This window comes from Oncorhynchus keta, chromosome 4 (genome assembly GCF_023373465.1).
Source record: "Oncorhynchus keta strain PuntledgeMale-10-30-2019 chromosome 4, Oket_V2, whole genome shotgun sequence".
Taxonomy (NCBI): domain Eukaryota; kingdom Metazoa; phylum Chordata; class Actinopteri; order Salmoniformes; family Salmonidae; genus Oncorhynchus; species Oncorhynchus keta.
Genome location: NC_068424.1, coordinates 12,462,667 through 12,483,783, shown reverse-complemented (window position 1 = coordinate 12,483,783; position 21,117 = coordinate 12,462,667). Strand labels below are relative to the sequence as shown.

The window sequence follows — 21,117 nt, the reverse complement described above, 5'->3', positions numbered from 1 at the left end:
AAAACCTACAGAATACCTACTGTGAAACCTAATGCAATACCTACTGTAATAACTAATACAATACCAACTGTAATACCTACCACAATACCTACTGTAAAACCTAATACAATACCTACTGTAATACCTACTGTAATACCTAATAGAATACCTACTGTAATAACTAATAGAATACCTACTGTAATAACTAATAGAATACCTACTACAATACCTACTGCAATACCCACTGTAATACCGAATAGAATACCTACTGTAATACCTAATAGAATACCTACTGTAATACCTAATAGAATACCCACTGTAATACCTAATAGAATACCTACTGTAAAACCTACTGTAATACCTACTACAATACCTAATAGAATACCTACTGTAATACCTAATAGAATACCTACTGTAATACCTACTGTAATACCTAATAGAATACCTACTGTAATAACTAATAGAATACCTACTGTAATAACTAATAGAATACCTACTACAATACCTACTGTAATACCCACTGTAATACCGAATAGAATACCTACTGTAATACCTAATAGAATACCTACTGTAATACCTAATAGAATACCTACTGTAATACCTAATAGAATACCTACTGTAATACCTACTGTAATACCCACTGTAATACCTACTACAATACCTACTGTAATACCTACTGTAATACCTACTAGAATACCCACTGTAATACCTACTACAATACCTACTACAATACCTACTGTAATACCTACTAGAATACCTACTGTAATACCTACTAGAATACCTACTGTAATACCTACTGTAATACCTACTAGAATACCTACTGTAATACCTACTGTAATACCTACTGTAATACCTACTAGAATACCTATTGTCATACCTACTACAATACCTATTGTAATACCCACTTTAATACCTACTGTAAATTATTCAAACCTACAGTAAAAAGAACAACTGTGTGTGTGTGTGTGAGAGTGTGTGTGTGTGTGTGTGTGTGTGTGCAAGTCTGTATCTGCTGAAAAAGAGAGAATTGAGAGGAAACAATCACCAAGCTGCTTCTCTTTCAATGATTTTCCTTTTCTATTTATTTACATATGAAGCCATTATAAAATAAGAACATAACAAACAGAAACAGACATTCAGTGCAGGGTTACCTAGGTTACATACAGGACAAGAACCTCTCTAAGGCGGATCAGGAGTTGTGTGGTAGCAAGTGGTTTCATGTGGCTTTCTGCTGTGGAACAGTTGTGTCATACTAGAGACATTGAGTTGAAGAGTTCACAGTTCTGTGTGGTGTTGTGACTAGCTAGGCCAGAGACCATCTTGATTCTACCACAGCAGAGGTGAACAAGCCAATCCACAAATGGCCGGTACTGGTTTTTGTTCCAGCCACCTGATTCTATGGCCACGCCAGGGCTTTGTGGATAACACTGGCCATACTGGGACTATAACCTTTGTTCTCTGGTCTCTAAGGAAGGTCCCGGAATAAGCTCAGTCACAATTGTACATTCTAAATGCTACTGAATTGCTAGATCAGTTTCTGTAGCTGTTTACAAGAGAAGGGCCGGGCAGGCGGCCACATTGGGAAAGGGGGGGGAGACAAACCTCCCTGATACTGAAGTTCCAAATGTTCTGTTAATTATGCAATCACCAATCAGGTACTGAGTCCCATGTTGTTACCATTGTTGAGTAATTTAGCAGACGCTCTTATCCAGAGCAATTAGGGTTCAGTACCTAGCTCAAGGGCACATCAACAGATGTTTCACCTAGTGAACTCGAGGATTCGAACCAGCGACATTTCAGTTACAGGCCCCCAACACTCTTAACTGCTAACCTACCTGCCCCCCCCCCCAAAAAAAAAAAATGTTACATACATAATTTATACAGTCCCTATGGCAAATGAATGAATGATTCGGTGGGGTGTATTTCAATAGTCTTAAGTAGCCATCTCTCCTTCTCTCCCAGGAAGGATGCAGCTACACTCCAACTCCTCTAGAGGGCAGTGTTTCTCTCTGTTAAGTCTCCACTAGGGCACAGTCAGTCAGCAGGCACCATGTTACAAAATGATGCCGCTAGAAACAGAATGCATAGGGCAAACACAGTCTATTATATTATTCTATAAGCACAGAGAACTGTGTATGTTTGTCTATGAAGTCAGTCTCTATCTGGAGAGCTCTGTAACACTGTAGGCCTGCTCACTGGATGCCACACTGCAAAAAGTCACACTGCAGTCGATCGCTGTACAATATCTCCTATCATGTTCACCCTAGTTGTTCTCACAATGAGATTTAAAAAAGAAAGGATAGAGAAAAAGGGAGGACATAAAAGGATGAAGTGATATGATCAACAGGCACTATTTTATTTACTGCCTCTGTCAGACCTGAGCAATCGAAAACAGATCAGTCGCATCATCTTCTCTACACTCCCATCTGCTTCATTGCCCAGGCAACATAGACTGTGATGGCTTCTTTGTGCTGTAGCACTAGACTACATTTCCCATGACCCACCTCTGTCTTGCATATCTACTTCCTGGAAGATACAGTTTCAGCATCCCATCATTGCTGTCAGTGTGTGGAAGAAGATGATAGAGAGTGTGTGTGTGGGGGGGTGATCTTCAGGGAATTCTAGAAAGATATCAGAGTTTCCGATTTGGAATTCCGAGTTAGTTTACTGTTGAAAACGATTTCACCAGTCGGAGCTCGTTTTTTTCCACGTTCTAAATGGTTTTGAATTTACTAAAGTTGGAAGTCAAAGATTTCCGACTTCCCAGTTGTTTTGAACATGGCATGTGTTCCACAGTCCGGGGGGCACTACTTGTCGTTCTCATCTTCTTCACTCATGCTACTGAAGGAGGCTGAGGCCTCTTTGGGTGAGGAGGGGGAGGCTGGCCTGGGCCGAGACCAGCAAGAGGGAGGAGATGGGGAACGGGATGGAGACAGTTGCCTGGGTGGACTGTTGCTAGGTGACCCGCGAGGTGACGTGGCGTAGGAGATCATCCGACCACTACGCTCACTAAACACCTGTTTCTGTTGGGGGGTAGAGGGATGGAGAGAGAGGGGGCGAAAGGAGAGTGATGGAAAGAGAGGAAGGGAAGGTGTGGAGAGAGGATAGGGGGAGGGATAGAGAGTGATGGAGGGAGGGGGGTAGGGGATAGAGAGTGATGGAGGGAGGGGGGTAGGGGAGAGAGGAGAGAGGATAGGGTGGAGGGATAGCGAGGATATGGTGGAGGGATGGAGAGAGAGAGAGAGAGAGAAAGTCAGAGAGAGACAGAGACCGGTATGTGAGAGTACTTTCACTTCAAAGACTAGTCTAGTTGGAGGTACACAGTTTAGTTCACAGATTAGATTTGTGGACAAGGAAGTGACATGTCAGATGAGTGATTGAAAAATTTGCATGAGCGGAGCATGAGAGACAGGCCTTACTTACCCATGTTCCATCTGGGCCGAACAGTTCCAGAAAGTTACCAATGAACTCCCGTGATTTCTCCTCCCACTTCTGTATGAGGTCATGGCTCTTCTCCTCCACGCGGTAGACAAAGTGTTTACTCTTCTCCTCCACCGTCTTCACCTTCTCCTTCATACGGTCCACCTGGTTCTGAAGGCAGTACTTCTTCTCCTGAGGAAGGTTGGATGGAGGTTGGATGGAGGTTGGAGGGAGAGAGGTTGTAGGGAGAGAGGGAGGTTGGGGAAGGTTGGAGGTTGGGAGATGATGGAGGAATGTTGGAGGGAGCTTGGAGAGAGGTTGGAGGGAGCGAGATTGGTAGAAGGTTGGAGAGAGGTTGGAGGAAAGTTGAAGGAATGAGAGAGGGAGGCAGGAAGGTTGGGGAAATGTTGGAGGGAGGTTGGAAGAAGTTGGAGCGAGGTTGGAGGAAAATTGAAGGGAGGGAGGCAGGAAGGTTGGAGGAAAGTTGAAGGGAGGTTGGGGGGAGGTTGGAGAGATGTTGGAGGGAGGGAGCTGAATTCCTTGGTGTTACCATTGTTGAAATGGTGTAACATCCATTCATTTATGCAGTCGCTATGGCAACGGGGTGCATTTCAATAGTCTTAAGTAGCCATCTCTCCTCGTCACCCAGGAAGGATGCAGCTACACTACAACTCCTCTAGAGGGCAGTGTTTCTCTCTGTTAAGTCTCCACTAGGGCACAGTCAGTCAGCAGGCACCATGTTACAGAATGATGCAGCTAGAAACAGAATGCATAGGGCAGACACAGTCTATTATATTATTCTATAAGCACAGAGAACTGTGTCTGTTTGTCTACGAAGTCAGTCTCTATCTGGAGAGCTCTGTAACACTGTAGGCCTGCTCACTGGATGTCACACTGCAAAAAGTCACACTGCAAAAAGTCACACTGCAGTCGATCGCTGTACAATATCTCCTATCATGTTCACCCTAGTTGAGATAAACTAAAAGAAAGGATGGAGAAAAGGGAGGACGTAAAATGATGGAGTGATATGATCAACAGGTTGGAGGGAGGTTGGGGGTGAACGGAAGGTTAGAGGAAGGTTGGAGGGAGCTTGGGGGGAGATTGGAGGAAGGTTGGGCGGAGGGTGGAGGAAGGTTGTAGGACTGTTGGAGGGAGGTTGTAGGAAGGTTGTAGGAAGGTTGGAGAAATGTTGCCTCCTTCATACGGTCCACCTGATTCTGCAGGCGGTACTTCTTCTCCTGAGGAAGGTTAGAGGGAGGTTGAAGAGAGGGAGGTTGAAGAGAGGGAGGTTGAAGGGAGGGAGGTTGAAGGGAGGGAGGTTGAAGGGAGGGAGGTTGGAGAGAGGGAGGTTGAAGGGAGGGAGGTTGAAGAGAGGGAGGTTGAAGGGAGGGGAGTTGAAGGGAGGGGAGTTGAAGGGAGGGAGGTTGAAGAGAGGGAGGTTGAAGAGAGGGTGGTTGGAGAGAGGGAGGTTGGAGAGAGGGAGGTTGGAGAGAGGGAGGTTGAAGGGAGGGAGGTTGAAGAGAGGGAGGTTGAAGGGAGGGAGGTTGAAGAGAGGGAGGTTGGAGAGAGGGAGGTTGAAGGGAGGGAGGTTGAAGGGAGGGAGGTTGAAGAGAGGGAGGTTGAAGAGAGGGAGGTTGAAGAGAGGGAAGTTGAAGAGAGGGAGGTTGAAGAGAGGGAGGTTGAAGAGAGGGAAGGTTGAAGAGAGGGAGGTTGAAGGGAGGGAGGTTGAAGAGAGGGAGGTTGAAGGGAGGGAGGTTGAAGAGAGGGAGGTTGAAGAGAGGGAGGTTGAAGAGAGGGAAGTTGAAGAGAGGGAGGTTGAAGAGAGGGAGGTTGAAGAGAGGGAAGTTGAAGAGAGGGAGGTTGAAGAGAGGGAGGTTGAAGAGAGGGAAGTTGGATAGAGGGAGGTTGAAGGGAGGGAGGTTGAAGAGAGGGAGGTTGAAGAGAGGGAGGTTGGAGAGAGGGAGGTTGAAGAGAGGGAGGTTGAAGAGAGGGAGGTTGAAGGGAGGTAAGTTGAAGAGAGGGAGGTTGAAGGGAGGGAGGTTGAAGGGAGGGAGGTTGAAGAGAGGGAGGTTGAAGGGAGGGAGGTTGAAGGGAGGGAGGTTGAAGGGAGGGAGGTTGAAGAGAGGGAGGTTGAAGAGAGGGAGGCTGAAGAGAGGGAGGTTGGAGGGAGGGAGGTTGAAGAGAGGGAGGTTGAAGAGAGGGAGGTTGAAGAGAGGGAGGTTGAAGAGAGGGAGGTTGAAGGGAGGGAAGTTGAAGGGAGGGAGGTTGAAGGGAGGGAGGGAGGTTGAAGGGAGGGAGGGAGGTTGAAGGGAGGGAGGGAGGTTGAAGAGAGGGAGGTTGGAGAGAGGGAGGTTGTAGAGAGGGAGGTTGAAGAGAGGGAGGTTGAAGAGAGGGAGGTTGGTGGAAGGAGGGTGGAGGGAGGTTGGCTGTACTGTATGTCTGTGATTTTTGACAGTTATCAGTTGTGTTCTAAGTGTACACGGACACACATGCGCGACAGTTCTGTTAAGGGTAGACAGCGCACAGACACACACAAGCGACAGTTCCGTTAAGGGTAGACAGCGCACAGACACACACACTTACGTTGATGAAGCTGACGTTGAGCTCTTTAGCGGTGTAGCCTCGCTGTAGGTTGCGTCTAGCGTAGAGGTCGTAGTCTCGTACGATACGAGTGATCAGGTCAGAGGTCGAGATACCCTCCGTCCGCTGGGTCGGCACGAACATGCCTGGAACACACACACACGTACATATAATAAATAAACACCCACACATATTCTAAATATATTATAAACACCCACACATATTCTAAATATATTACAAATAAACACCCACACATATTCTAAATATATTACAAATAAACACCCACACATATTCTAAATATATTACAAATAAACACCCACACATATTCTAAATATATTACAAATAAACACCCACACATATTCTAAATATATTACAAATAAACACCCACACATATTCTAAATATATTAGAAATAAACACCCACACATATTCTAAATATATTACAAATAAAACACCCACACATATTCTAAATATATTACAAATAAACACCCACACATATTATAAATATATTACAAATAAACACCCACACATATTCTAAATATATAGTGCCTTGCGAAAGTATTCGGCCCCCTTGAACTTTGCGACCTTTTGCCACATTTCAGGCTTCAAACATAAAGATATAAAACTGTATTTTTTTTGTGAAGAATCAACAACAAGTGGGACACAATCATGAAGTGGAACGACATTTATTGGATATTTCAAACTTTTTTAACAAATCAAAATCTGAAAAATTGGGCGTGCAAAATTATTCAGCCCCCTTAAGTTTATACTTTGTAGCGCCACCTTTTGCTGCGATTACAGCTGTAAGTCGCTTGGGGTATGTCTCTATCAGTTTTGCACATCGAGAGACTGAAATTTTCCCCCATTCCTCCTTGCAAAACAGCTCGAGCTCAGTGAGGTTGGATGGAGAGCATTTGTGAACAGCAGTTTTCAGATCTTTCCACAGATTCTCGATTGGATTCAGGTCTGGACTTTGACTTGGCCATTCTAACACCTGGATATGTTTATTTTTGAACCATTCCATTGTAGATTTTGCTTTATGTTTTGGATCATTGTCTTGTTGGAAGACAAATCTCCGTCCCAGTCTCAGGTCTTTTGCAGATTCCATCAGGTTTTCTTCCAGAATGGTCCTGTATTTGGCTCCATCCATCTTCCCATCAATTTGAACCATCTTCCCTGTCCCTGCTGAAGAAAAGCAGGCCCAAACCATGATGCTGCCACCACCATGTTTGACAGTGGGGATGGGTGTGTTCAGGGTGATGAGCTGTGTTGCTTTTACACCAAACATAACGTTATGCATTGTTGCCAAAAAGTTCAATTTTGGTTTCATCTGACCAGAGCACCTTCTTCCACGTGTTTGGTGTGTCTCCCAGGTGGCTTGTGGCAAAATTTAAACGACACTTTTTTATGGATATCTTTAAGAAATGGCTTTCTTTTTGCCACTCTTCCATAAAGGCCAGATTTGTGCAATATACGACTGATGGTTGTCCTATGGACAGAGTCTCAAACCTCAGCTGTAGATCTCTGCAGTTCATCCAGTGTGATCATGGGCCTCTTGGCTGCATCTCTGATCAGTCTTCTCCTTGTATGAGCTGAAAGTTTAGAGGGACGGCCAGGTCTTGGTAGATTTGCAGTGGTCTGATACTCCTTCCATTTCAATATTATCGCTTGCACAGTGCTCCTTGGGATGTTTAAAGCTTGGGAAATCTTTTTGTATCCAAATCCGGCTTTAAACTTCTTCACAACAGTATCTCGGACCTGCCTGGTGTGTTCCTTGTTCTTCATGATGCTCTCTGCGCTTTTAACGGATCTCTGAGACTATCACAGTGCAGGTGCATTTATACGGAGACTTGATTACACACAGGTGGATTGTATTTATCATCATTAGTCATTTAGGTCAACATTGGATCATTCAGAGATCCTCACTGAACTTCTGGAGAGAGTTTGCTGCACTGAAAGTAAAGGAGCTGAATAATTTTGCACGCCCAATTTTTCCGTTTTTGATTTGTTAAAAAAGTTTGAAATATCCAATAAATGTCGTTCCACTTCATGATTGTGTCCCACTTGTTGTTGATTCTTCACAAAAAAATACAGTTTTATATCTTTATGTTTGACGCCTGAAATGTGGCAAAAGGTCGCAAAGTTCAAGGGGGCCGAATACTTTCGTAAGGCACTGTATTACAAATAAACACCCACACAGTTGAACATGCGCACACACACACTGATCGTCGAGAATCATCCTTCCCTAATCTGTAAGCCTGCTGAAGTCAATGGCAGAAAGTCTCTAAAAGTCTCTCTCTGTAAACCCCATTTGTAAATGAGTGATTCCTCGCAACACGTCAAACCAATCAAATGACTTGCTTAGGAGGAGAGTGTTGAGGCCATACAGTCATTTGTTCAAGCAGAGGAGATGTAACGCCTTCAAAGATTACAGCACAATTCTGGCAAAACAGAATTACATTTTTCATCTATTTTCTGCAAAATTGCAAACTAGCAAAACGGTACACAACAAGTCTTTGCAGTCAGTGAACAGTAACAAACATAACACGCTGCACCCCTCCTACGGGCACGTGGGGGAGCGTTCTTCGAATGGAACATCTAATCAAATTGTCGCTGCTGAAAGCCAGCGGAACGTTCTAGACATTTCGGCTAATTCAAGGATCTCCAGACGTATGGATACCTGAAACTGATTCTGAATAGAGCTTTACACACACATACACACACATATATACACACACATATATACACACACACACACACACACACACACACACACACACACACACACACACACACACACACACACACACACACACACACACACACACACACACACACACACACACACACACACACATACACATACACATACACACACATACACACACACATACACACACCTGCCTCCTTGATGTGTTTGTAGACGTCCTCAGTTCCTGCTGAGGAGTATGGGATATCGTCATGAGCCACAAAATCGATCTGAGAAACAATCAGAACACAAGAAGACAAGAATCACAGAACAGGAAGACAAGAATCACAGAACAGGAAGACAAGAATCCCAGAACAGGAAGACAAGAATCACAGAACAGGAAGACAAGAATCCCAGAACAGGAAGACAAGAATCACAGAACAAGAAGACAAGAATCACAGAACAGGAAGACAAGAATCCCAGAACAGGAAGACAAGAATCACAGAACAAGAAGATAAGAATCACAGAACAGGAAGACAAGAATCACAGAACAGGAAGACAAGAATCACAGAACAAGAAGACAAGAATCACAGGACAGGAAGACAAGAATCCCAGAGCAGGAAGACAAGAATCACAGAACAGGAAGACAAGAATCACAGAACAAGAAGACAAGAATCACAGGACAGGAAGACAAGAATCCCAGAGCAGAAAGACGAGAATCACAGAACTGGAAGACAAGAATCCCAGAGCAGGAAGACAAGAATCACAGAGCAGGAAGACAAGAATCACAGAACAGGAAGACAAGAATCACAGAACAGGAAGACAAGAATCACAGAGCAGGAAGACAAGAATCACAGAACAGGAAGACAAGAATCACAGAAGAGGAAGACAAGAATCCCAGAGCAGGAAGAAAGCGAATGCAGATAAAGTGAGACCCAGAAAAGAGCCGTGCACGCTAGCACATTACTCTAGATACACAGTCAGAGAACGCTGAATAAACAAGTGTGATGGAAACAGTCAGACACACCTGGTGTTTCATCAGGAAGTCCTGTGTGAGCGTCCATGGTGCGTCTCGGACCACCTCGTCGACATAGCGACAGTGTCTCAGAGCCTCGTACCTCTCATCCTCCGTCATCACTGTGAAACCCTTGTACTTGTGGGTCAGCTCATCACTGCACACTGACACACACACACAAAGTCACAAAGGTAACAGAGAGTATGAATAACATATATGTTTAGCTAAGAGTCATTATATCCACATGTTTATAAATGTATATCCGTACATATCTACATGTGTGTGTGTGTGTGTACATACCTCCCACTATGAGGTATGCATTGGGGAAGAGGTTCTTGGCCTGCATCAGGGCTCTGGCATGACCGGAGTGGAACAGATCAAATATTCCATCTGCATATACACGCACTGGACGGTCCACTGAAGAGGAAACACACAGAGTTTACATCTAGAGGACACACAGAGTTTACATCTAGAGGACACACAGAGTTTACATGTAGAGGACACACAGAGTTTACATGTAGAGGACACACAGAGTTTACATGTAGAGGAAACACACAGAGTTTACATCTGGAGGACACACAGAGTTTACATCTAGAGGACACACAGAGTTTACATGTAGAGGACACACAGAGTTTACATCTAGAGGACACACAGAGTTTACATGTAGAGGAAACACACAGAGTTTACATCTGGAGGACACACAGAGTTTACATCTAGAGGACACACAGAGTTTACATCTAGAGGACACACAGAGTTTACATCTAGAGGACACACAGAGTTTACATCTAGAGGACACACAGAGTTTACATCTAGAGGACACACAGAGTTTACATGTAGAGGACACACAGAGTTTACATCTAGAGGACACACACAGAGTTTACATCTAGAGGACACACAGAGAGTTTACATCTAGAGGACACACAGAGTTTACATCTAGAGTACACACACAGAGTTTACATCTAGAGGACACACAGAGTTTACATCTAGAGGACACAGAGTTTACATCTAGAGGACACACACAGAGTTTACATCTAGAGGACACACAGAGTTTACATCTAGAGGACACACAGAGTTTACATCTAGAGGACACACACAGAGTTTACATCTAGAGGACACACAGAGTTTACATGTAGAGGACACACAGAGTTTACATCTAGAGGACACACACAGAGTTTACATCTAGAGGACACACAGAGTTTACATCTAGAGGACACACAGAGTTTACATCTAGAGGACACACACAGAGAGTTTACATCTAGAGGACACACAGAGTTTACATCTAGAGGACACACAGAGTTTACATCTAGAGGACACACAGAGTTTACATCTAGAGGACACACAGAGTTTACATCTAGAGGACACACAGAGTTTACATCTAGAGGACACACACAGAGTTTACATCTAGAGGACACACAGAGTTTACATGTAGAGGACACACAGAGTTTACATCTAGAGGACACAAAGAGTTTACATCTAGAGGACACACACAGAGAGTTTACATCTAGAGGACACACAGAGTTTACATCTAGAGGACACACAGAGTTTACATCTAGAGGACACACAGAGTTTACATCTAGAGGACACACACAGAGTTTACATCTAGAGGACACACAGAGTTTACATGTAGAGGACACACAGAGTTTACATCTAGAGGACACAAAGAGTTTACATCTAGAGGACACACACAGAGTTTACATCTAGAGGACACACAGAGTTTACATCTAGAGGACACACAGAGTTTACATGTAGAGGACACACAGAGTTTACATCTAGAGGACACACAGAGTTTACATCTAGAGGACACACAGAGTTTACATCTAGAGGACACACAGAGTTTACATCTAGAGGACACACAGAGTTTACATCTAGAGGACACACACAGAGTTTACATCTAGAGGACACACAGAGTTTACATGTAGAGGACACACAGAGTTTACATCTAGAGGACACACACAGAGTTTACATCTAGAGGACACACAGAGTTTACATCTAGAGGACACACAGAGTTTACATCTAGAGGACACACACAGAGAGTTTACATCTAGAGGACACACAGAGTTTACATCTAGAGGACACACAGAGTTTACATCTAGAGGACACACAGAGTTTACATCTAGAGGACACACACAGAGTTTACATCTAGAGGACACACAGAGTTTACATGTAGAGGACACACAGAGTTTACATCTAGAGGACACACACAGAGTTTACATGTAGAGGACACACAGAGTTTACATCTAGAGGACACACACACATAGTTTACATCTAGAGGACACACAGAGTTTACATGTAGAGGACACACAGAGTTTACATCTAGAGGACACACACAGAGTTTACATGTAGAGGACACACAGAGAGTATACATCTCGAGGACACACAGAGTTTACATCTAGAGGACACACACAGAGTTTACATCTAGAGGACACACAGAGTTTACATCTAGAGGACACACACAGAGTTTACATCTAGAGGACACACACAGAGTTTACATCTAGAGGACACACACAGAGTTTACATCTAGAGGACACACAGAGTTTACATCTAGAGGACACACACAGAGTTTACATCTAGAGGATACACAGAGTTTACATCTAGAGGACACACACAGAGTTTACATCTAGAGGACACACACAGAGTTTACATCTAGAGGACACACAGAGTTCACATCTAGAGGACACACACAGAGTTTACATCTAGAGGACACACAGAGTTTACATCTAGAGGACACACACAGAGTTTACATCTAACACATATATACCACTATCATAGAGGAGAGGAGGAGGAGAAAGTGAGGAGGATGTGGAAAAGAAGAACGGATGGTTATGAGTGAAAATACTGAGGATGGGAAGAAGAGAGGATGAAGAATGAGGATAAGAGGAGGAGCAGTGATAAACTAGTGATGGAGCTTGGACCAGAAGAGGAGGTATACTTGGGGTGCCTCTGCGGGCCTGAGTGATGGAGAGTTTCTCATGAGGGGCGCGGCACTCACAGCTGGTGTCCTTGGCAAAGATAGCAGGCTCTGTCAGCATCTGAGAGAGAGAGAGAGAGAGAGAGAGAGAGAGAGAGAGAGAGAGAGAGAGAGAGAGAGAGAGAGAGAGAGAGACCCATACAACCTAGATTTATGTTTGTTTATTTTCCATGTTGTACCTTAACTATTTGTACATGATTATAACACTGTATATAGACAGACATATGAAATTTGAAATGTCTTTATTCTTTTGAAACTTTTGTGAGTGTAATGTTTACTGTTAATTTGTTATTGTTTATTTCACTTTTGTTTATCTATTCCACTTGCTTAGGCAATGTATATATGTTTCCCATGTCAATAAAGCCAATTGAATTTAACTGAATTGACTTAACAGAGGAAGAGATTTAACTGTTAGACACTTTATTGGTTCAGTGTTACAGCGTTAACATCAGCATATTAAAACAGCACATCAAATTCACATCTACAAAACCATTTTACTCTTCACAACAAACCACAAATGGTATGGATTTACAGAGGAACAACATGATAGATGAAGAGAGTAGCAAAGAGAGAGAAGAAGAGAATGGAGAGGAAAGATTAACCTGAAAAGCAAAAGAGGCAGAAAGAATCCAATTTCATTTGAAAGGGGGACGGAGAGAGGAGTGGGAGATAGAGAAAGCGAGAGATGGAGGAGATTAAAAAATGTTGTCCCCTTCTTGATTGCCATCCCCTCTCTCTGGCTTAGTAATGTCCATTAGATTATTGATCAGGTCTAATATCTATTCTCTATTACAACTATCAATTACATGGAGATGGGACAAGCAGCACTCAGTGGTATTGATTTACTTCTGGCTAAAATGGAACTCCATCTCTCTCTCTCTCTATTAAATTAAATTCAAATTGCTTTATTGGCATGAGAAACATATGTTTACATTGTTGACATCTCTCTGGCTCTCGTTCTCTAGAGCGGGAGAGAAAGAGAAAATCTAACATGCATGACTTCCCCAGTGACATCCCCAATGACATCATAGATATACTCCCATAACACAAGATATATGAAGGTAATTCCACCTCTACGTATTCCATCCGGATAAGGGATAAGATAGAACAAAGAGGAGGTAGAGAGCTCCCGTGTGAGCTCCCATCCCCATGGCAACAGATGGAGAGAACGGAACAGTGAGGAGGACGCATTGAGGTAACTCTTCTCCCACAATCCACTGCAAGGTGAAATCGGGGAGGAGCCCAGAGCGGACAAAGGGCAGGCGGATGCCTCGGTCGATCGGCCAATCAGAGTGACCGCAGCGAGCATGCTTACTACACCCTTACACTGGCACAAGCAGAGAACGTCTAGAGTAAAAAGGGTTAACTAAGAAAACAACAACGCTGTGATGGAGTAAAGAAAGAGCGAGACAGAGGGAGAGGGGTGAGATGATGAAGAGCAGGAGAGAGGCACAAAGAATAAAAGGGAGAGATGCAAACAGATGAGAGAAAGAGAGAGAGAGAGAGAGAGAGAGAGAGAGAGAGAGAGAGAGAGAGAGAGAGAGAGAGAGACTGAATGGGGCTGGCATCGCCCCTGTTTTCTTGAGCTTTTGTGTCCATGTCAGGAGATCTATGCTTGACTGCTTATACACACGTACCCCTGCCAATACTGGGAAACACACCCAACCCCCCACCCTCCAACACACAGAAATACACAGTCCACTCAGCATTCAGAACATCCCCCAAAGACACACACAGACAGTGGATCTGTTTCAAAACAACAAGGAGATGAGCTAGCCCCCCTCCCCTCCACTCACACACACACACACACACAGACCCTACCGTGACCAGCTGGGGGCAGGTGTGCTCGAGCTCCTCCATGTTTCCCCTAAAGGCTCATGGGATACAGCGGCTGCACCCCCTGTCTGTGACTCAGCATCAGAGAGATGATGCCTCTCTCTATTTCTCTGTCTCTCACCCAATCTCTCTCTATTTCTCTCTACCTCCCTCTCTCGCTTCCTCTCTCGGCCTCTTTCCCCTCTCTTCACTTCCCCCTGTATCCCCGCCCACTCTGCCCTACTCTCTCTCCTCTCTCCCTCCCTCTCTCCTCCCTCTCCTCCTCCCTTTGGCAGAGTGATCCCTCGCTCACAGACCAGCAGCCAAGCGTCTCCAAACTCTTGCCATGGCGATGACAAAGGGGAGAGAGAGAACTCCAATCAGTGCACAGCTCCCACCGTCTCATTTGCATGGGTGATACGGATTGGCTGAGCTGGCTAGGACCATCATTGAAGGATGGCAGTGAGTATTCGTGTCTAGGAGGCTATATGTCAATAGTCTACAGTAGCTCCTCTCCTCTCCTCTCCTCTGAAAACACACTATAGGTGAAAGTAATCATGGCACATACATGCACACTAAGGAGGTTGCTTTCATATACCCGGTTCTTTCACATCAGTGCAAATGAAGGAAGCCCTCTTTAGAGTAGACTGTTGAGACACCACTATGTGTTCAAAGGTTGGAATGGTTCCTCCCTGTGCTGTGTCCCAACAGTCTTAATCAGCTCCAGTTTCTTGTCACCTTTCCTCCTTGACCACATCGGGATAGGTGAAAGCAGGAGGCTGTTATAGTAGTAGACACCTATCCCGTGCTTTTAGGATCAGGTGTTATGAGAGAAAACAAGGGGTTGGGGGGAGCAGAGGAGACCGTTTAAGAATATACGGGAACAGTATACTGTTTCCTACTGATTTGCAATGATATACAGTACAGAGAAGGAGAGAGCTTTAACCTTTAACCTCTATTCCTATAAACCAGCAGGAACATGGAGGTGAATCTTTCTGATCTTTACATTTCTCTCCCCTCTCTCAATCTTTACATTTCTCTCCCCTCTCTCAATCTTTACATTTCTCTCCCCTCTCTCAATCTTTACACTTCTCTCCCCTCTCTCAATCATTACATTTCTCTCCCCTCTCTCAATCTTTACGTTTCTCTCCCCTCTCTCAATCTTTACATTTCTCTCCCCTCTCTCAATCTTTACATTTCTCTCCCCTCTCTCAATCTTTACATTTCTCTCCCCTCTCTCAATCTTTACACTTCTCTCCCCTCTCTCAATCATTACATTTCTCTCCCCTCTCTCAATCTTTACGTTTCTCTCCCCTCTCTCAATCTTTACATTTCTCTCCCTCTCTCAATCATTACATTTCTCTCCCCTCTCTCAATCTTTACATTTCTTTCCCCTCTCACTTTACATTTCTCTCCCCTCTCTCAATCTTTACATTTCTCTCCCTCTCTCAATCTTTACATTTCTCTCCCCTCTCAATCATTACATTTCTCCCCTCTCTCAATCTTTACATTTCTTTCCCTACTTTACATTTCTCTCCCTCTCTCAATCTTTACATTTCTCTCCCCTCTCTCAATCTTTACACTTCTCTCCCCTCTCTCAATCATTACATTTCTCTCCCTCTCTCACTTTACATTTCTCTCCCTCTCTCAATCTTTACATTTCTCTCCCTTACAATCATTACATTTCTCTCCCTCTCTCAATCATTACATTTCTCTCCCCTCTCTCAATCTTTACATTTCTTTCCCCTCTCTCAATCTTTACATTTCTCTCCCCTCTCTCAATATTTACATTTCACTCAATCTTTACATTTCTCTCCCTCTCTCATTACATTTCTCACCCCTCTCTCAATCTTTACATTTCTCTCCCCTCTCTCAATCTTTACATTTCTCTCCCCTCTCTCAATCTTTACATTTCTCTCCCCTCTCTCAATCTTTACATTTCTCTCCCCTCTCTCAATCTTTACATTTCTCTCCCCTCTCTCAATCTTTACATTTCTCTCCCCTCTCTCAATCTTTACATTTCTCTCCCCTCTCTCAATCTTTACAGTTCTCTCCCCTCTCTCAATCATTACATTTCTCTCCCCTTCTCACTTTACATTTCTCTCCCTCTCTCAATCTTTACATTTCTCTCCTCTCTCAATCATTACATTTCTCTCCCTCTCTCAATCATTACATTTCTCTCCCTCTCTCAATCTTTACATTTCTCTCCCCTCTCTCACTTTACATTTCTTTCCCCTCTCTCAATCTTTACATTTCTCTCCCTCTCTCAATCTTTACACTTCTCTCCTCTCTCAATCATTACATTTCTCTCCCCTCTCTCAATCTTTACGTTTCTCTCCCCTCTCTCAATCTTTACATTTCTCTCCCCTCTCTCAATCATTACATTTCTCTCCCCTCTCTCAATCTTTACATTTCTTTCCCCTCTCTCAATCTTTACATTTCTCTCCCCTCTCTCAATCTTTACATTTCTCTCCCCTCTCTCAATCTTTACAGTTCTCTCCCCTCTCTCAATTTACATTTACATTACATTTAAGTCATTTAGCAGACGCTCTTATCCAGAGCGACTTACAAATTGGTGCATACATCTTATGACATCCAGTGGAACAGCCACTTACAATAGTGCATCTAAATCTTTTAGGGGGGTGAGAAGGATTACTTACCCTATCCTAGGTATTCCTTGAAGAGGTGGGGTTTCAGGTGTCTCCGGAAGGTGGTGATTGACTCCGGAAGGTGGTGATTGACTCAATCTTTACAGTTCTCTCCCCTCTCTCAATCTTTACAGTTCTCTCCCCTCTCAATCTTTACATTTCTCTCCCCTCTCTCAATCTTTACATTTATTTTCCCTCTCTCAATCTTTACTTCTCTGTCCAGTGCATTCAGAAAGTATTCAGACCATATTATCCTCGCTTTGTTACATTACAGCCTTAGTCTAAAGTGGATAACCGGTTTTTAGAATTTTTAGCAAATCTATTAAAAATAAAGAACTGAAACACCACATTTACATAAGTATTCAGACCCTTTACTTTGTTGAAGCACCTTCGGCAGTGAGTAGAGCCTTGAGTCTTCTTGGTTATGACGCTACAAGCTTGGCAAACCTGTATTTGGGTAGTTTCTCCCATTCTTCTCTGTCGATCCTCTTAAACTCTATCAGGTTGGATGGAGAGTGTTGCTGTACAGTTATTTTCAGGTCTCTTCAGAGATGTTCGATCAGGTTCAAGTCCAGGCTCTGGCTGGGCAACTCAAGGACATTCAGAGACTTGTCCTGAAGCCACTCCTGCATTGTCTTGACTGTGTGCTTAGGGTCGTTGGGGTGTTGGAAAGTGAACCTTCGCCCCAGTCAGGTCCTGGGTGCTCTGGAGCAGGCTTTCATCAAGGATCTCTCTGTACTTTGCTCCGTTGATCTTTCCCTCAAGCCTGACGAGTCTCCCAGTCCCTGAGGCTGAAAAACGTCCCCACAGCAATATGCTGCCACCACCATTCTTCACCGTAGGGATGGTGCCAGGTTTCCTCCAGACTTGACGCTTGACATTCAGGCCAAAGAGTTCAATCTTGGTTTCATAAGAAAAGATAATCTTGTTTTTTGTGGTCTGACAGTCCTTTAGGTACTTTTGGAAAACTCCAAGCGAGATGTCATGTGACTCTTACTGAGGAGTGGCTTCCGTCTTGCGACGCTACCACAAAGACCTGATTGGTAGAGTGCTGCAGAGATGGTTGTCCTTCTCGAAGGTTCTCCCATCTCCACAGAGAAACTCTGGAGCTCTGTCAGGTTCTTGGTCACCCCTATGACCAAGGCCCTTCTCCCACAATTGTTCAGTTTGGCCAGGCGGCCAGCTCTAGGAAGAGTATTGGTGGTTCCAAACTTCCTCCATTTAAGAATGATGTAGGCCACTGTGTTCTTGGGGACCTTCAATGCTGCAGAATTGTTTTGGTACCCTTCCCCAGATCTGTGCCTCAACACAATCCTGTCTCGGAGCTCTACGGACAATTCTTGGCTTGGTTTTTGCTCTGACATGCACTGTCATCTGTGGGACCTTATATAGACAGGTGTGAGCCTTTCCAAACCATGTCCAATCAATTGAATTTACCACAGGTGGACTCCAATCAAGTTGTAAAAACATCTCAAGGATGATCAATGGAAACAGGATGCACCTGAGCTCCATTTAGAGTCTCATAGCAAACGGTCTGAATACTTATGTAAATAAGGTATTTCTGTTTATTTTTAATTTTTAATACATTTCGCTTTGTCATTATATTGAGGATTTATTTGATTTAATCCATTTTAGAATAAGGCTGTAATGTAACAACGTGGGGGAAGGGGTCTGAATACTTTCCGAATGCCCTGTATATTTACATTTATCTCCTTCGTTAATTCTCTCTCCATCTTTACCTCCATCTTTCTATATTTACATTTATCTCCTTCGTTACTTCTTTCGCCATCTTTACCTCTCTCTCCATCTTTCTATATTTACTTCTCTCTCCATCTTTACCTCTCTCTCTATCTTTCTATTTTTACTTCTCTCTCCATCTTTACCTCTCTCCCTATCTTTCTATATTTACTTCTCTCTCCATCTTTACCTCTCTCTCCATCTTTACTTCTCTCCTCTCGTTCCATCTTTCTATATTTACCTCTCTCCATCTTTACCTCTCTCTCCATCTTTACCTCTCTCTCCATCTTTACTTCTCTCCTCTCGTTCCATCTTTCTATATTTACCTCTCTCCATCTTTACTTCTCTCTCCATCTTTACCTCTCTCTCCATCTTTACTTCTCTCCTCTCGTTCCATCTTTCTATATTTACCTCTCTCCATCTTTACCTCTCTCTCCATCTTTACCTCTCTCTCCATCTTTACCTCTCTCTCCATCTTTACCTCTCTCTCCATCTTTACCTCTCTCCATCTTTACCTCTCTCCATCTTTACCTCTCTCTCCATCTTTACTTCTCTCCTCTCGTTCCATCTTTCTATATTTACCTCTCTCCATCTTTACCTCTCTCTCCATCTTTACCTCTCTCTCCATCTTTACCTCTCTCTCCATCTTTACCTCTCTCTCCATCTTTACCTCTCTCCATCTTTACCTCTCTCCATCTTTACCTCTCTCCCTCTTTACCTCTCTCTCCATCTTTACCTCTCTCTCCATCTTTACCTCTCTCTCCATCTTTACCTCTCTCTCCATCTTTACCTCTCTCTCCATCTTTACTTCGGTCCTTCTGTAGCTCAGTTGGTAGAGCATGGCGCTTGTAACGCCAGGGTAGTGGGTTCGATTCCCGGGACCACCCATACATAGAATGTATGCACACATGACTGTAAGTCGCTTTGGATAAAAGCGTCTGCTAAATGGCATATATTATTATTATTATTACTTCTCTCCTCTCGTTCCATCTTTCTATATTTACCTCTCTCCATCTTTACTTCTCTCTCCATCTTTACCTCTCTCCATCTTTACTTCTCTCCTCTCGTTCCATCTTTCTATATTTACCTCTCTCCATCTTTACCTCTCTCTCCATCTTTACTTCTCTCCTCTCGTTCCATCTTTCTATATTTACCTCTCTCCATCTTTACCTCTCCATCTTTACCTCTCTCTCCATCTTTACTTCTCTCCTCTCGTTCCATATTTCTATATTTACCTCTCTCCATCTTTACCTCTCCATATTTACCTCTCTCTCCATCTTTACCTCTCCATCTTTACCTCTCTCTCCATCTTTACTTCTCTCCTCTCTTTCCATCCACTTTATATAAGATTCTCTCTGACTCTACATCTGTCTATCTTAAAATACCTCTACAAGAACATAAAGGACACTGTTGCATAGTCAGAGACTACAAGTCTGAGACTACAGGCACAGTGTGGGTACAGTCAGAGACGACAGCCACAGCCACTACCTTTCTACAGCCAGAGACTACAGCCACTACCTTAGTACAGCCACAAAAATAATCTGGGAAAAAGTAGGCCTACCTGATAGGTCTACTTCGTTTTTTTACATGACTGACATCTAAAGGCTTGAACCAACAACCACAATTAAAGGATAGCCCAATTCCACTGTGTCCTGTGCCATAAAGGTCCAGATATCTTGGCTGAGGCCATAGTACAGGTAGAGGTTACAAGTATACTATTGTTGGTTGGCTGACTTACGGTGCCTGCTCCTCTCCTGCGTCCGGACGCACAGGGTGCACCAGAAGCACCTGCGTAATCTTGCGTTCCATTGCTTGTCCGCCCCACCATGATTAGAGACTCGTATTTGTCCGTCAAACGTTGACTGTATAAAAAAACGGTCCTGGCTTTTCCCTTCCCTCGTTCCAACCGTCACCAACAGGCACCGAGACACGGGCACTCAGACACTCTGCGCACGAGTGTAGCCGAGTGAGGCGTGCACGTTCGTTTTTAAAAACCGCCGGCCTGTGTCGGACATGCATGAGCAAACACACATGCGTGACCGGCCACACCGGGGGACAGCGGGCACATGGTTCACCAACTACAGTCATGTCCAATTAGTGGATCTTGTTCTGTGGCCAAGTGGGTTAAATTAACGAGTAGATAGCAATGTGTCCAGGTTACTAAAGCTGTGACCACATTTGGTATCTTGAGACAAAATTAGCATTCCCTGGAATATCTTTAAAACAAATAAACTCACACCCTAAATATCCAGACACGTGACACATCGG

At 43.9% G+C, this 21,117-nt stretch overlaps 1 protein-coding gene and 1 long non-coding RNA gene across 8 annotated transcripts; one reads left to right on the top strand and one right to left on the bottom strand.

Moving 5' to 3' along the window:
• Nucleotides 1–1,043: 1,043 nt before the first annotated feature.
• Nucleotides 1,044–20,866, bottom strand: LOC118382388 (choline-phosphate cytidylyltransferase B-like). Of its 6 annotated transcripts, none has more exons than XM_052500563.1 (8): nt 20,588–20,819; nt 12,671–12,710; nt 9,982–10,098; nt 9,694–9,845; nt 8,878–8,956; nt 5,983–6,125; nt 3,403–3,591; nt 1,044–3,002 (listed from the first exon to the last, which is right to left on the bottom strand). In XM_052500563.1, the coding sequence occupies exons 1-8, from the start codon at nt 20,675–20,677 to the stop codon at nt 2,787–2,789; spliced, it is 1,026 nt and encodes a 341-aa protein (XP_052356523.1). In that variant the 5' UTR covers nt 20,678–20,819; the 3' UTR covers nt 1,044–2,786. The 6 variants fall into 6 exon arrangements, with proteins under 6 accessions (XP_052356523.1, XP_052356522.1, XP_052356541.1 ...); XM_052500562.1 differs by having other exon boundaries at nt 12,611–12,710; nt 20,588–20,818; XM_052500581.1 differs by lacking the exon at nt 20,588–20,819 and adding an exon at nt 14,471–14,704 and having other exon boundaries at nt 12,611–12,710.
• LOC127917392 (uncharacterized) lies at nt 4,657–5,964 on the top strand. 2 transcript variants are annotated; one of them, XR_008097244.1, is made up of 4 exons: nt 4,657–4,837; nt 4,943–4,987; nt 5,319–5,408; nt 5,439–5,964. It is a non-coding gene; the product is annotated as an uncharacterized LOC127917392 (long non-coding RNA). The 2 variants fall into 2 exon arrangements; XR_008097234.1 differs by having other exon boundaries at nt 5,319–5,964.
• Nucleotides 20,867–21,117: the final 251 nt, after the last annotated feature.

Coding starts and splice junctions, on each gene's coding strand:
- LOC118382388 (XM_052500562.1), bottom strand. CDS start 20,677: ATGGTGGGGCGGACAAGCAATGGAACGCAAGATTACGCAGGTGCTTCT. Junction 10,099..12,610: donor GGCCCGCAGAGGCACCCCAA/GTATACCTCCTC, acceptor TTTCCTCTTCAG/TGGACCGTCCAGTGCGTGTA. Junction 3,592..5,982: donor TCAACGTCAGCTTCATCAAC/GTAAGTGTGTGT, acceptor AACCTTCCTCAG/GAGAAGAAGTACTGCCTTCA.